We start from the raw sequence: 13801 nt of genomic DNA, 5'->3' as shown, positions 1-13801 counted from the left end.
AAACATTCTATGATAAAAACCGACCAAATTTCCATCAATTCAATGATAAAAGTCATCCAAAAAATAAAGTAGTATACAATGTATAAGTTTTATATACATAACACTATAAAATGATGTGAAACTCAAATAGTATACATATAATATTAGAGTAGTATATAAGTGTTGCGATTTGGTTCGATTTTAGAACTACAATCTCCAAATCAAATCAATTAGTTTGAGCACAAAATATCCAAACAAATTAAAAAACTATTGATTTGATTCAATTTTAGAAATACAAACCGCTAACCAAACCAAACCGATCAATTTGAACACAAAACATAATCTCTACTTGCTAAATCCTATGACCTAAATGATTTCAACCCAACCTATATAAAATTTGTAAACATATATGTTGCCAACACTAATGTGAACACAATCCCATAATAGACTTGTAGAAGACAAGAGAAATTCGCACGAAGACTAGTTGACTATCTACTCCACACACATACATAAGGTGCCGAGAGAGGGGGGGTTAGTGCCCCAACTCGCCCCGCACTCTATCCATCCTTGCATAAATGAATAATAAAGATCATAGTATGTATCAAAACACACATGTGTGACAGAGCATGAATATGTATCAAATAACACACATTAAAGTAATATAGAGAAATATAAGCAATACATATTATAATATAATTGTCAAAAGCAAGAAAATAAAACTGAAAATAGACAAAAACAAATAAGTTGTTTAGGATTGAGGTGGATGACATCACATGGACAACTTGTCGATTTTAATTTGGCTATGGGGATAAACAACTGATGATTGCACTTAAGTTGGTGAAGATGGAGGTGCAAAAGTGGATGAAAGGTGTGAAGGCGTTGGTGGAGGAGTTTCAATAGCCATGTAGATTACTTTTGAGACATCTGGTCCTTTGAAACATCAAGAGGTGAAACACTTTTTCTCCTTGAGCTTTTTTTTTATTTTCATTTGGTCTTCCCCATCGTTAAGGGTTTCATCAGCCTCGATGTCAAATAATTCACCAATACGTTGTAGAGTCTTCTCAAGAAGCACATCAATCTCTTGCTGCTTAATATCCTCAAAGCCCTTATCACCCAACCTCCAAAGCTTTTTTTCCACATTGTCATACACCTTTTGTACAATAAACCCTGGGTGATCCTTACGTTTTGGAAGTTGTTTGTGTTGGGGAACATAATGCACCACACACTTATGCATAACAGCCTCAGCATGAACATCATCACGGTGGAAACTATAAAACAACTCCCTCGTATCACACGATTTCCAATTGCCACCACTTTTTTTCTCAGCTTCTTCGGGACGATAAAACCACTGCCCTGTCACTACCACGTTGCCATTATTTCCTTGTGTAATGTCCTAACAACACAAGAACGTAAAAAAAAAAAATCAACTCCCTCAAAAGAGGATAGAAAAAGGGCAAAAAATAGGGCAAAAAACCCGTCATAAGATCAATGCAACACAAAACAAGCATTGATAAAAGGAATAATAATTATTTATCAGGCACGAATCAATTGAATTGATTGAATTTTTAAAATCTTAAATCACAATCCATAAGAATTGAAAAGGGGAAATAAATGTTAGTACCTTAATAATTCCAGCATATGGCTTTTGGCCCTTTTCCTCTGGTTTGAAAAGAACATGATCCTCCTGCAGAAACAAAATTAAAATCGGAACAAGTTTGTAATCTTAAAATCCCTAAATTGTGAAGAATTAATGAGAAAAAATAATTTACAAGAGTATATTTGATCCCATTAAACTCGAAGGATTCATAGTGCCTCTTCTCTTTTTTCCCTTTTCCCGAAGACTTAATAGGCTCGCCAATAGGCTTAGCGTCCTCCACAGGACGAGGCAGTTTCGATACTGCTTCTTTTTTTTGTTCTTCTTTATTCTCATTACTGTTATCTTGCTCTGAAAGCCTCGTCCTTTTCTGTGTGTATTGTGGGTTTGGTGTTTCCTCTTCATCATCACTCGTTACCACTTGAGTACGACGGCGATGATTCATCATTTCTAATTATTTTTGTTATGATGACTGCCTCAACTCCTCAGTGGAAATGCAATGAAACACAAAACTCACCCCCTCAATGAATATACTAGTCAAGGTGAGTCACATACATATACACAATGTATATAAAACCATGTCACTCATCTAACCCAACCCATGAGTAAAAATTTAACTCTACATAAGATTAATTTCTTTAAAAGAAAGAAAAATAGATATGCATTTAATTTTTCCTAAAAATAAGATGTAGTTTATGGTTATTTAAAAAAAAAACCGTGGATTGGTGCGAAACATGAGAACTTAGTATGAACCGGTGCAACACATAAGAATTTAGTTTTAAAAAAATAATTAAATTTAGATTATATCAAATGTCGACAATAAGGGTCAATACAATTTGAAAAACAATTCATTTTGACTATATCAAATGTTAACGGTAAGAAACAATACAATTTAAAATATATAATTGAATGATATAATAAATGCGACGATACTATTTATATATGAAATTTTATATAATTTATATATTTACAAATATCCAACCAAATAATAATTATTTGCTAAAATTTTAAATGTTGTATTATACATTACAATAAAATATAATAATAAAATATTAATTAATGCTTAAATATGTAAGACTATTTTATGAGAACTTTAAATTTAGAGTAAATTAGACAGACTTCTTCATGAGATTTATATTTATTACACTCGATATCCCTTCATTTTAAAATATTACTTTTAACCCTTTATCTTAAATGGCGTTAGCTTCCACTAGGTTATCTAAAAAAAGAAAAAAATGAATGAATTTTTTAATAATCCAAATTTTTCCACTCATTTAAAGTTGATAGATAAGGGTCAGGGTGATGTTGTTCGTTCAGCTTTCTCCTAAGGCCTCTTTTTCGTCTTCACTGACATCCTCACCAAATTTTCTTCGACAAAGACCTTGCCAAATCAAGATCCAATCCTCCCTGCCCTTGGCTCACCCTTGACAACATTGTTGTTACCCTCGTCGACGTCTTATTCCTTGACAAAGGTTAAGGATTACGTCTAGGGTTCTTACTCCTTTGTGTTTCAAAGATCCTCGCAGAAGCTAGAAGAAAGCCAAAGGATGGGGGCTTTGAAACTTAAGAACCCATTTCACCTAAGATCTCGTGCATGGGACAAATTAAGCACAAGAATTAGCAAATTAAAAAAGAAACGCTATGTGTGCTTAATATCCATAGATTAATCTCCTTTATTCAAATTGTAAAAAAATTCCTTTTGGTTTTATTCATTTCTTAGATTCCATGACTGGGTGATGGCCTTATTTTTGTTGGTCACGTCAGGTTTGGCTTAAGAAGAATATGATTTGTGTCATGTTTCCTTGAGACAACTAGACTTTACAAATCTAGCAAGTTTAAGGAGAATAAACACTGCCATATTCTCACAAAGTCACTAGTTAAACTAATAATTTTGACTCAGTAATCAAAAGAGACCCATACCAATAAATTATTTTAAAACAAATCCATATTAATTTTTTATTTATAAAAATGACTCAAATTCATCTATCAACGTACTTGATCATGTTAAAGCTAACATACTAACCTAGTCATATTATAGTTGGCATTTTACCAAACTGACTTTATTTAGCAACAACAATTTTTTAGAGTCTAATTGATGAGAAAATAATCTTTCTATTTTGAAAACTATATTGGGGTATCCCCATTTTCGTTCTTTATGTATAAAAGACTTAATATTCTTATAATTTAAACATATAAATACTTTTATATACTTTTACTGTCATCCTATAATTATATTATTTTATTTTCATTTAAAGATTTAGCCCCATTAACATATTTACAGATATGTTAGCTTATTTATAGGTCTTATTATAAAAATAAACCTTAAAGCATAATTTTCAACCGTTCACTAAAATTTTAAGAAATAAACTCATTCTAAAAAACTCCTATCATATTCCTTTGAGTCTCATTTTTTCTGAGATTCTCTTCTCTTAGCATACCCCTATTCATACTGATAAGTGAATTCTTTGATAATCGCCCACTAATTATTTCTTATATCTCCAACTATCACCTCCGTCAAAAATTGCTACTTCATGCATACCGATAGTCATCATTTTTCCTAACCAACTGAATTTATTAACGGCTTGTTTGGTGGCACTTTTCTAATTAGATATTTCACATTTAACTATAATTATAGCTTCCACGTTGTCGGTTCAATTTTTTTACTTTTGTCGAGTTTCCAAACATGCGGCAAAGCTAGAAATCACTCAATTAATGTTTATTTGAATTCCACTTCTCAACACATTTAAATGGCAATGAAATATTCTCATTGCATCTCCGCGAGTCTCAAAGGAAATCCTACCATTCCATTTTATCAATATGAATTCTTTATAATCAATTCAATCAAAGGTTACATTGTCATTAAATCAGCTTGAAGGGAGAAATTAAAAAGGAATAAGAAAAATCAATGAGACAGCTAAACTATTGCTGCTCATAGAGACAAGCTAAATTTGCAAAAGGAAAAAAAAAATATTGATATCTTACAAGAGAACAAAAGTCCAACAGAGCATCAAACACGGTAAAAGCAAATTTGCTTGAAAGTGTAATCAACAGACAAAACATAAAGCCTACAAGCAACATGTAAAAACAAATACAATTCAATTTAACATATACAGGAATTCTCCCTGCTTATAAATAGAAAGGGATTGTTAAATTAGCAATTTGATTTTTCTTATGTTCGTTGCTCTGAGCAATTTCCTTTAAACTAGTCCAAGATTTTCTTCGTCTTTTGCTGGATGTACTTGTGGATTTTGCTACTTCTTTTGCAGACTTGTTTATAGTTTTAATGGCGTTCTTAGACAAGGAACTCTCTCTCCTTCTCTTCTTTCCTTCTAACAAAGTTGTTGTATTTGTACTTGACGGAGTAGCTAAACCGTTCACAAGAGTGATATCCTTAGCCACAACTCTTGAAGGAAACAGATGTATTTCATTGGATTCATCTTTGCTTACAATGGCTTTCTCTAATTTAGAAGAATCACTTGTGATGGATATTGATGGAGGTGTTAACTCTAATAATGATTTATCTTTTGATGGACAGATTCCTTTTATGTGTCCCTTAAGGGTCCCTCTCTTCAGATTTTGATGCAAACAAAAATGGCACTTGTACACTACCTTGTTTTGAGTGATGTTACAAGACTTCTTGTGCCTATGCCTGACCTTTGATTTATTCTTCTCAATTCGTACAGTTGAATTAAATCCAGGTTGAAGAATAGTTTCACATCTGTAGAGCAGTCAAATGATGATCAGGGTTGATATTAAAAAAAAAAAAATGCAACATAAAAAATTTGGAGCTATTGGATGTATCTCATGTTCTTTGATTCTATCAAATTACATTATTAACAATATATCACCAAATTCTTCAACAATATACCACACGGATTTTGTAAGCAAGCAAAACCACCTTATAAACTACGGAATCATATTGAAGCTTCTGCAGAACAGAATAGCATATAGAAGCATAAGAAAACACTTCTGTAAGCCTGCAACCATCATGTAGTTTCACAAATTGGATTGTTAATTAGAAACTTGAAGCATGCCACAAATAACACAGAGCAAAACTTAGATATTATACCATAAAACTGGTATGATTATTCTCCAATTAAAATTGGTCATATTGAAAACATAGCAGCATTCGGATTTTTATAAATTTAGTTTCTCCCCATGGTTCAGTCTTCAAATTCAATTATTACAGGGACAACTCTCGTAAGCAAAACTGAAATAGGAAAAGAAGAGCATAACAAAACCTTTGGCAAGTTATTAAAGAAGGATCAGGTGGTATTCCGGTGGCCTCTCCAAAGGTAGCGAATTGGTGACCATAGAAGGCACCCAAAGATGGTATGGTGGTGGCCCACACTGCTAGGTTTTTCAAGTGTTCAAATCTCAATTTGGACTTGGTGTTAGAGGCTGCCTTGGTTTGTATTTTTCCGGTGGCTTCTTCTCTCAATGATATTGGAGTGTGAGACGCAGACTCCAATTTTTTGGCCCCTCCTTTCTTGCCCATGAGCTTCGTCAATGGGGAATTTCTTCAAACACTTGCTATGCACATACACACAGATAATAGAAAGCATCAATTTAAACTCATAGTGTAACATCATGCAAAAGTGCAACAACCAGACTACCATTAAATTCGTGGCTGTCCCAACAAAAAGTTCCGCGAGCAAATCAATGAAATAAAGGGAAAAAAAACGAAACACAAATGGAAGCAACAAACCCTTGAAAAAAAAAATACACACGAAATACAAATTGAAGCAACGAATCCCTGAAAAGAAATACACAAAGATGAGAGAGGAACCTGATATCAACCAGCGAAGGAGAAAGAACAAAGAAGGAGCTCTGAACCAAGAGAGAGCAGGGACTTTGAAGCTTGAACCTACGGTGAGAGTCTGCGAGAGACTGAAAAATTTCAATTTTTTTATGAAATTTCAATTTTTATCATTTAAGTTAGTCAAATATTTGAGAGGATATTGGATTTTATTTTATTTTTTCTAAATATATTATCCCAACCACTTGAATTACTGGTAGCTTTTACTTTTTAGAACCCACGGAAAAAATATAATTTTATGTTTATTACTATTATAATTTAAATCATTTAACTTTTAAAATAATTAAATTATTTTTAAAACTAGAAAACAAAAAAAAACACACACACACACACAGATATATATATATATATATATATATATATATATAATAATAATATAAACATGAATAGTATCATAAATTTATAAATAGAATGTATATGTTAAAAACGAAAAAAATTCAATCTAAACTGAAGCTATATATTATATACATATACATTTTTATTCAAAATTTATGATACCGTTCATGTTTATATTTTTGTTTTTTATTATAAAATTATTAACATAGGTTTTATTTATTTATAAGCAATCTGTTTAATTGAAGATAAATTTTAGTAACTTTTTTTTATTAAAGGTAGCAATAGAATTATTAAGTTGTGTAAATATATTTTTAATAGAATAGTATTAGTTATATTAGTTATTTATTTACTTATAAAGGAGGTATTTAATTTTAATTTTAACTTTCATTATGATTGTGACAATATATCTTATCATTAATTTAATTCTTAAGAAAATAAAAATCAAACTTAAATTGATTACCGATGGTTCAAACAATTTTAAATTGAATCGGATGGAAATAAATTTGAATTTTTAACTAAATTGATTGGATGATCAATTAAAAAAATTAGATGATTTTTTCTCTTCAGTAACAACACAGTAACACCCTGTTCAAAAATAAAGTATTTCCAAGTTGTTTTAAACTGATTAATTTATAAAACTAAGAAACATTATGTCAGAAATATTTTATTCACCCATTTTTTTAAAGAAATATTTTATGTTAAGAATATTGTGAAAACTAATCTTGGATTTGAAGATAAAGACACTTTCAAGACACTTTTTTTTATAACAATTAAATTAGAACTTTTGAATCTTTATTAAAACCCTAAAATCATTCATTTATGTTTAGTATAAAATTTAAACATACTTAAAACTTCTCCTCATATTTTTTTATACAGATAATATATTATGTGAAAATCGAAATTATATCCTCCACACTGTAAACTTTAATGTGTGTTGCCAAAGTTATAGCCATTGGTAAGACAGGATTTTAGTTAAAACAATGATATAGGAACGTCTTTTTATTATCAATACTTTATATTCCTAGAATAAAAAATAATAACTTCTGTTTTACTTTTTTTTAGTTAGAGGTGGCGTGCAGAAGCCTCAAAGTAGCGAACGGAATCCCAAGGTTGGTACCCCACCCGTTACTAAACTCGACAAGGAAATATCATTTTTCTTTTACTTATATCATTACTTTTTGTCGTATACTCCACATAGGAATTGATCAATTGGCCAATTTTACTTGCTCAAAAGCCATGTATGACATGATTTCTGCCACATTCCTTTATTTTAAAAGTAAAACAAGTGATATTCATCATCTATTCGTCAGATTTCACCGTACAAAATAGCATGACTACATTCCTTCGTAAATAGACACGTATTGAACACTACTAGCTGTCTAGATTATAAGCAACTTAATTATACAACGTTGAATGCAAGTCATCATTTGCAGCAAGGTGTTATTTTCAGTCTGCATTCCTCTTGTTCATAAGTCAACTTAGTAGCAGCGCTCTCTGAAAACAGGATCTATGTTGTTTCCCCACTTGTTATTATACATCTCCAATAGCTTGTCGGCTTGGGTCAAACCTGCCCACATATATAGTCTCATGCCATGAAATGGTAGGTAACATGAAATGTGTGGAAAATAAAGCCACAACCACAAGTCAAGAACATCATCACAACTCACAATACGATATATATATATATATATATATATATATATATATATATATATATGCAGGTTAAGATGAAATCCCATAGATATTTGAACGATTCAGGAAAATTGCGAAATTTTAAGCTCTATGTTCTCATCCTAATATCAATTCTAAATTGCGCTGCATGTTTAGAACGTAAATGTAAGGCGCGCGTTAATATTATTAACTAAGTGTCTAAGTCCCTTCCAGATCCGCAGCCATGAGCCTAGATTTTTATGCTCAATGCAAGATGAATAAATGGGGACTAATGGTTATAGTATTACCTGTTCCAACCACTTCCTTCAATGGATCCAAGAAAACGGATTCATTTAAGCATCTTCTGTCCAAGCCATCCTGCAAAACGATAGATGTTTGACCTGGTTTCAATCTTGTAGATTGTAAAATCAGAAAAACAATCAGCATGAACTTTTTAAGATACCTTTGCCCACTTCAAAGTGTCTTCTGCAATATGTTGCAGCAGTCTACCTTGAACTGGAGTCGTTAAACCAGTTATAGGAACCTAAATATATATATAAATTGCATGAACTAAGTCATTAAGTCATGATTCAGAAAAAAGTCCAAGGCAACAACAACACTGTCCTACACTTCATTTTCCCCACAAAATAAATGTTTGGCTGTGGTATTTTTCATTACCTTATTCCTTAAATTCTGTATGTCTTCGGGGGTCCAATCAGCAATCATATCTAGAACATTTTGTAGCGAAACCTCATCATACAGTAAACCTACCTGACAGAGGAAAGTTAACCACAATAAACTAACGTCAAATTGAAATAATAGTTGGCAAATGACAAGTTTCAGGATATTTAAGACTTTATTCTAGGTATATAACGTTATTTTTTTGTTGGATAATTTTACCATGAAATAAAATAAAAATGTTGATTTCATTTCATACTCCCGAATTGGAGGGAAACGTCAACCCATTAAACAGTTCAAATAATAGGTTCTAGTATTAGTGTTAGATTCTGCACAACATACAAATTTAGAGACAAAGTTCTTAATCTGTAAGATCAAGAATATTGGATTATGATGTGCATAGACAAATCAATTACCCAAAAAGCCGGCAGAGCGCATAACATTTCCAAAGGGCCATCATCAGCACCCCTCATTTCCATGTACCTCTTTAGCCTGACCTGCACAAGATTTAACACTGGACCAACTTAGTATATTGGCATTTGGAGAAATTCAAAATCCTTAACATGGTCAGTGTAGATTAGTAACCTCAGGAAATATAGTTGTTAGATGATTTTCCCAGTCACCAAGCGTTGGCACCTGACCAGGAATGACAGGGAGTTTACCTGCCATGAAGTCCTGCATAACAAAGCATCAACTAAGTGTAAATATACTGCATAAAACATTAGGAAAAAATATGCATGTGGAAGGGTAATGAGATACTTGAGACTTGAGAGATAAGAAAAAGAAAATAACCCTGAATGACATGCCCCGGCAGTCAATGTACTTGTTTTTTCGATAAACAAACAACATTGGCACATCAAGAGCGTAATCAACATACTTCTCAAACCTATAAGAGTAACAGACAAAAAATCAGACATGATAAAATTAGAAGTTCCATAAAAATAAAAGTAAAATTAATTAGAAATAACTAAACATACCCGAAAGTGTCATAAAAAACAAAGGGGAGTATGCCAGCGCGACTTTTGTCCATCTGACCCACCCTATGGCTGTTTGCATCAGGGCAACAAGTTGAATATTAATGCAGTATAAAAAACAAATACTTGGGTGTGAAGTTGAACAATAATTCAAAACAATCATAGACCTTCTTATGGTGAGATAACCATTTGGAACCCCTTCCTTGAAAGGTGAATTAGCGAATAAGGCTGCTGCCAACTGGTTTAAATTTAATTGTTATAAAAGTTATATAAATTAGGAATCAGGAAACTTTCAATAAAGTTATGAACCGGATGTAGAATTTCTTACAGGCTGCAAAGCAATACTGGCACGCATTTTCTTGATCATGTCTGCTTCAGAACTGAAGTCCAGGTTGACCTACCCATAGTCAATTTTTCTTTTGTTATATTAGATTGCACTAAATATATTTCAAATGCAAAGATTTTAAATAATAGAATTTCTCTCACCTGAACTGAGCATGTCATGAACAATGATTCAATTGTAGGTGAGCCAAATTTACCCAAGTGATTTTGCATGATGTTATATCGTACCTGGAAGATGTCAGTGTATTAGCATCCCACTCATGATTCAAAATCAAAAGATTGATGTAGGTAAATATTACCTTAGGCACTCCAGGTATGTCTTCCAGTCTCCATTTAGGCTGAAAACCTAATCCCAAAAATCCAATTCCCATTTCCTCAGCAACAGTTTTAGCCTATCAAGCAAGGCATAAAAAATCTGTCACATGAAGTGTTTAAAAATTGTTGTATAATTCTCAGTCTCAAAACCCAAACTGCCTTCAAAATGAGGATGATATTGAATTCCATGTATTGTAAAGTAACACATTGCATTGCATGTTTCAACTTTCAACAGTAAAATAAAATGAAATTATGAATTAAAGTATCTCAGGATTCTTGTTGTGCCAAAGATTGCACAGACTGACCTGATAGAGATGTGAATTAATCTCATCACAAGTTTGATGCAATGTTTTCAAAGGCATACCACTAAGCTCAAATTGACCACCAGGTTCTAATGATATGCTTTGCTTGCCCTGTAGTAGAATTTTTTACATATAAACGTCACATTCCGTTTAATTGAAATTGGTTTCATATTTCAAATAGAACTGTTGCAAATAAAGTTTCAAGTAAGAAGAAGCCTATAGTCACGACCAAATCCAAAATTCAGAATATAAGGCATAGAATTTCATAAAGAAGAATAAATTGAATATCAAATGATTAATTGATTATTATAGGACTTACATTTTTGAGTCCTATGATGTTGTCACCTTCCATTATTTTTTCCCAATCAAATCTTGTAGCTATGCGATTGAGTAAAGCTGATATTTGTTTGTAATTAATCGGACGTAAAGTTTTAAGCTCAAAACCAAACTTCTCGTGCTCTGTACCTATTCTGCAAAGGCCATATGCAAACTAGGTAAATCACCTAGCTAAATATACGGTACAAATTTGTGTTTTTGTCTTCGAGTGAGAAAGAGAAGAGCCTGATTAATTGTAACCACCAAACAAGCTTGTTAATCATTAAAATCATGATTTGTTAACAAATGAAAATCACGCAAGTCAGAGATTTCGAGTTGAATTGAACACAAGATATTGAATATGGATCTATATAATAATTGCACAAGTCCGGTCTTAATTCCAGACAATGCTGTAAAACAGGACAGTCAAAAGAAGTTGATTGATCTATGACCAGAGCTGGACCGATCATTTCCATTTACAAGTTTGGGTAAACTTAATTTAGGCACACATATATATTGGATAAATTATTCATGAACAAAATGTGCTGAAGGTAAAAGGAAATAGCTGTGGCAGATAAACCATGTGAATGTAGTTACAGCAAGATAATTAATGTGATAATTTATAAATTACTTACATTTTATTAATTTCTTTTCTTCAGTTTCTTTTTTTTTTAATATAGTTGATATTTATTGTAATCATTATGGTGATAAAATGAATATGACTTTATGCACATGGCAGCAAGCTTGGAAGTTGAAACACTGGAGTAAACAATTTACCCCTCAATCAATCTAAAATGAACAGTTTGACATTGCTCACCCGCTTTCTCATTAAAAACAAAAACAAAAACGCTACTTGGTATAAAATATTTTCATAAGAAAATGGAACAAATTATTAGACAGTCTGATGTAGAAAATATTTTCATAAGAAAATGGAACAAATTATTAGACAGTCTGATATTTCATGATTGTCAGGGACGGATATATAAAGGTATCAAAGGGAGGACCACTTTTTTTTTTTCACAATAGTTTAAATATTTTATTGTTTATAAATAATTATTTTATAAATAATGAATTTTATAAAAATATTTATTAATAATTTTATGTATAAAACTATAAATAAAATAAAATAAAATAAAACGAATATTAATTTTCTTATTCGGTTTTCTCTATAATTTTTTTTTTAATTTTCTCATATAATATAAACACAAAGTGGCGTGAGGGAGGAGTGGCCATTGGTGAAGCCCGTGTCTGTCCCCTAAATCCGTCCGTCCTAGATTCTTACTGGTTTCCACGTTATAAGTTATAATTAAGTGTTATTTATTAATTTTGAATAACATCACAGAAAGATATATATACTGTGGGTATATTATTGTTATCCTCACTAATTAATATATAATATTCTAGTGTACGTTATCAATTAAACTTAAATACATGTCACATATTACAAGTTGTGCGTGCATATAGTTGAGAAATATATAGCATAAGAGTATAGAACATGTAGGTGGATCACCTCCAGTTATGTTTGGGCTTGCAACCAGATACGAAGTAGTCAATTAGATCATCTTTAGTCAAGGGCTTGGCAATAACAGGAGCATGATCTATGGCTGGCCCCGTAGCAACAATATTTACTCTTTGTTCTCTGCATCTTATTCTTCTTCCTCTCCTTTTGTACAGATAGGCTGAACTACCACACAGGGAAGACATATCTTCCCCTTTAGTTTTAGTTGACTCTACCTTTCTCAAAACCATGCATCCCGATGAGTTCCATTTCAGATCAAGGGATCCCATTCTGCACCCTACTCAAATTAATAAACAGCAACATATATATACATATAGTTAAGTTCTTGAAGATGAAAATTAATTAATTAACTAGCAATTCCAATCCAAAGACCATTTTGAATACTAACACATGCATAAGAGAGCTACTACATGAGAGACCAATCCATCTAATATTTCTCACCAACAACGTACTTAATTACGCATATCCAAATCCAACACACTTTGATTCTTACTTATTACAAGCGGCAAGTTCTCTATACATTCGAACTTCATTTGAAAATAATTTACTTAAAAGGAAAACAAGTAACCAGTGACTCAAAAACAATTTAACCTCTCTTTTCTTCTTTTGAAAGTGATCAGCTAGCTAGCAGGCATGTAAGTAAATTAATTAAGGTAGAAGATACTGATCGAGTTAGCATGCATGCATGCATTACGAACAAATTAATGCTTTGAGCATGAATATTGCAGTTCAATATAGAAAGCAAGTAATTACCAAAAGGGAAATGCAGTGGATATTGCTGTCCTCGCGATGGAAAGAAGATGGAAAAATGAAGGGATAATTACGGATATATATATGTTAAATTCCGAATTTGGTTCGGAGGTTTGAAACAAGCAATGTACGTATATATATCGTACAGATGGTGCAGTCTTGGTTGAGCTACACGTGTCATATTAGGGACACGTCAGTTTGATGGGTCTGCTTATGGTATCTATTTTG

General features: G+C 31.9%; 2 protein-coding genes and 1 pseudogene across 3 annotated transcripts; all 3 read right to left on the bottom strand.

The window, feature by feature from the left end:
- Positions 1-641: 641 nt before the first annotated feature.
- Positions 642-2098, bottom strand: LOC114405899 (protein winged eye-like). The gene is made up of 3 exons (XM_028368423.1): positions 1749-2098; positions 1601-1663; positions 642-1372 (listed from the first exon to the last, which is right to left on the bottom strand). Exons 1-3 carry the CDS (start codon positions 2019-2021, stop codon positions 920-922), a joined length of 789 nt encoding a protein of 262 aa, XP_028224224.1. The 5' UTR covers positions 2022-2098; the 3' UTR covers positions 642-919.
- A 2836-nt stretch (positions 2099-4934) lies between these two features.
- LOC114424810 lies at positions 4935-6487 on the bottom strand (annotated as a pseudogene).
- A 1464-nt stretch (positions 6488-7951) lies between these two features.
- On the bottom strand, positions 7952-13674 carry LOC114424784 (glutamate--cysteine ligase, chloroplastic-like). 2 transcript variants are annotated; one of them, XM_028391595.1, is made up of 16 exons: positions 13577-13674; positions 12815-13100; positions 11309-11459; positions 10993-11100; positions 10672-10764; positions 10517-10600; positions 10359-10427; positions 10198-10268; positions 10034-10102; positions 9849-9942; positions 9642-9731; positions 9473-9553; positions 9057-9149; positions 8842-8922; positions 8687-8756; positions 7952-8295 (listed from the first exon to the last, which is right to left on the bottom strand). In XM_028391595.1, exons 2-16 carry the CDS (start codon positions 13090-13092, stop codon positions 8207-8209), a joined length of 1521 nt encoding a protein of 506 aa, XP_028247396.1. In that variant the 5' UTR covers positions 13093-13100; positions 13577-13674; the 3' UTR covers positions 7952-8206. The 2 variants fall into 2 exon arrangements, with proteins under 2 accessions (XP_028247396.1, XP_028247397.1); XM_028391596.1 differs by having other exon boundaries at positions 12815-13093; positions 13577-13665.
- Between the last annotated feature and the right edge of the window lie 127 nt (positions 13675-13801).

Source organism: Glycine soja, chromosome 1, assembly GCF_004193775.1.
Source record: "Glycine soja cultivar W05 chromosome 1, ASM419377v2, whole genome shotgun sequence".
Lineage (NCBI taxonomy): Eukaryota > Viridiplantae > Streptophyta > Magnoliopsida > Fabales > Fabaceae > Glycine > Glycine soja.
The sequence above is the reverse complement of the archived record's forward strand: the minus strand, read 5'-3'. Positions and strand labels throughout refer to the sequence as shown.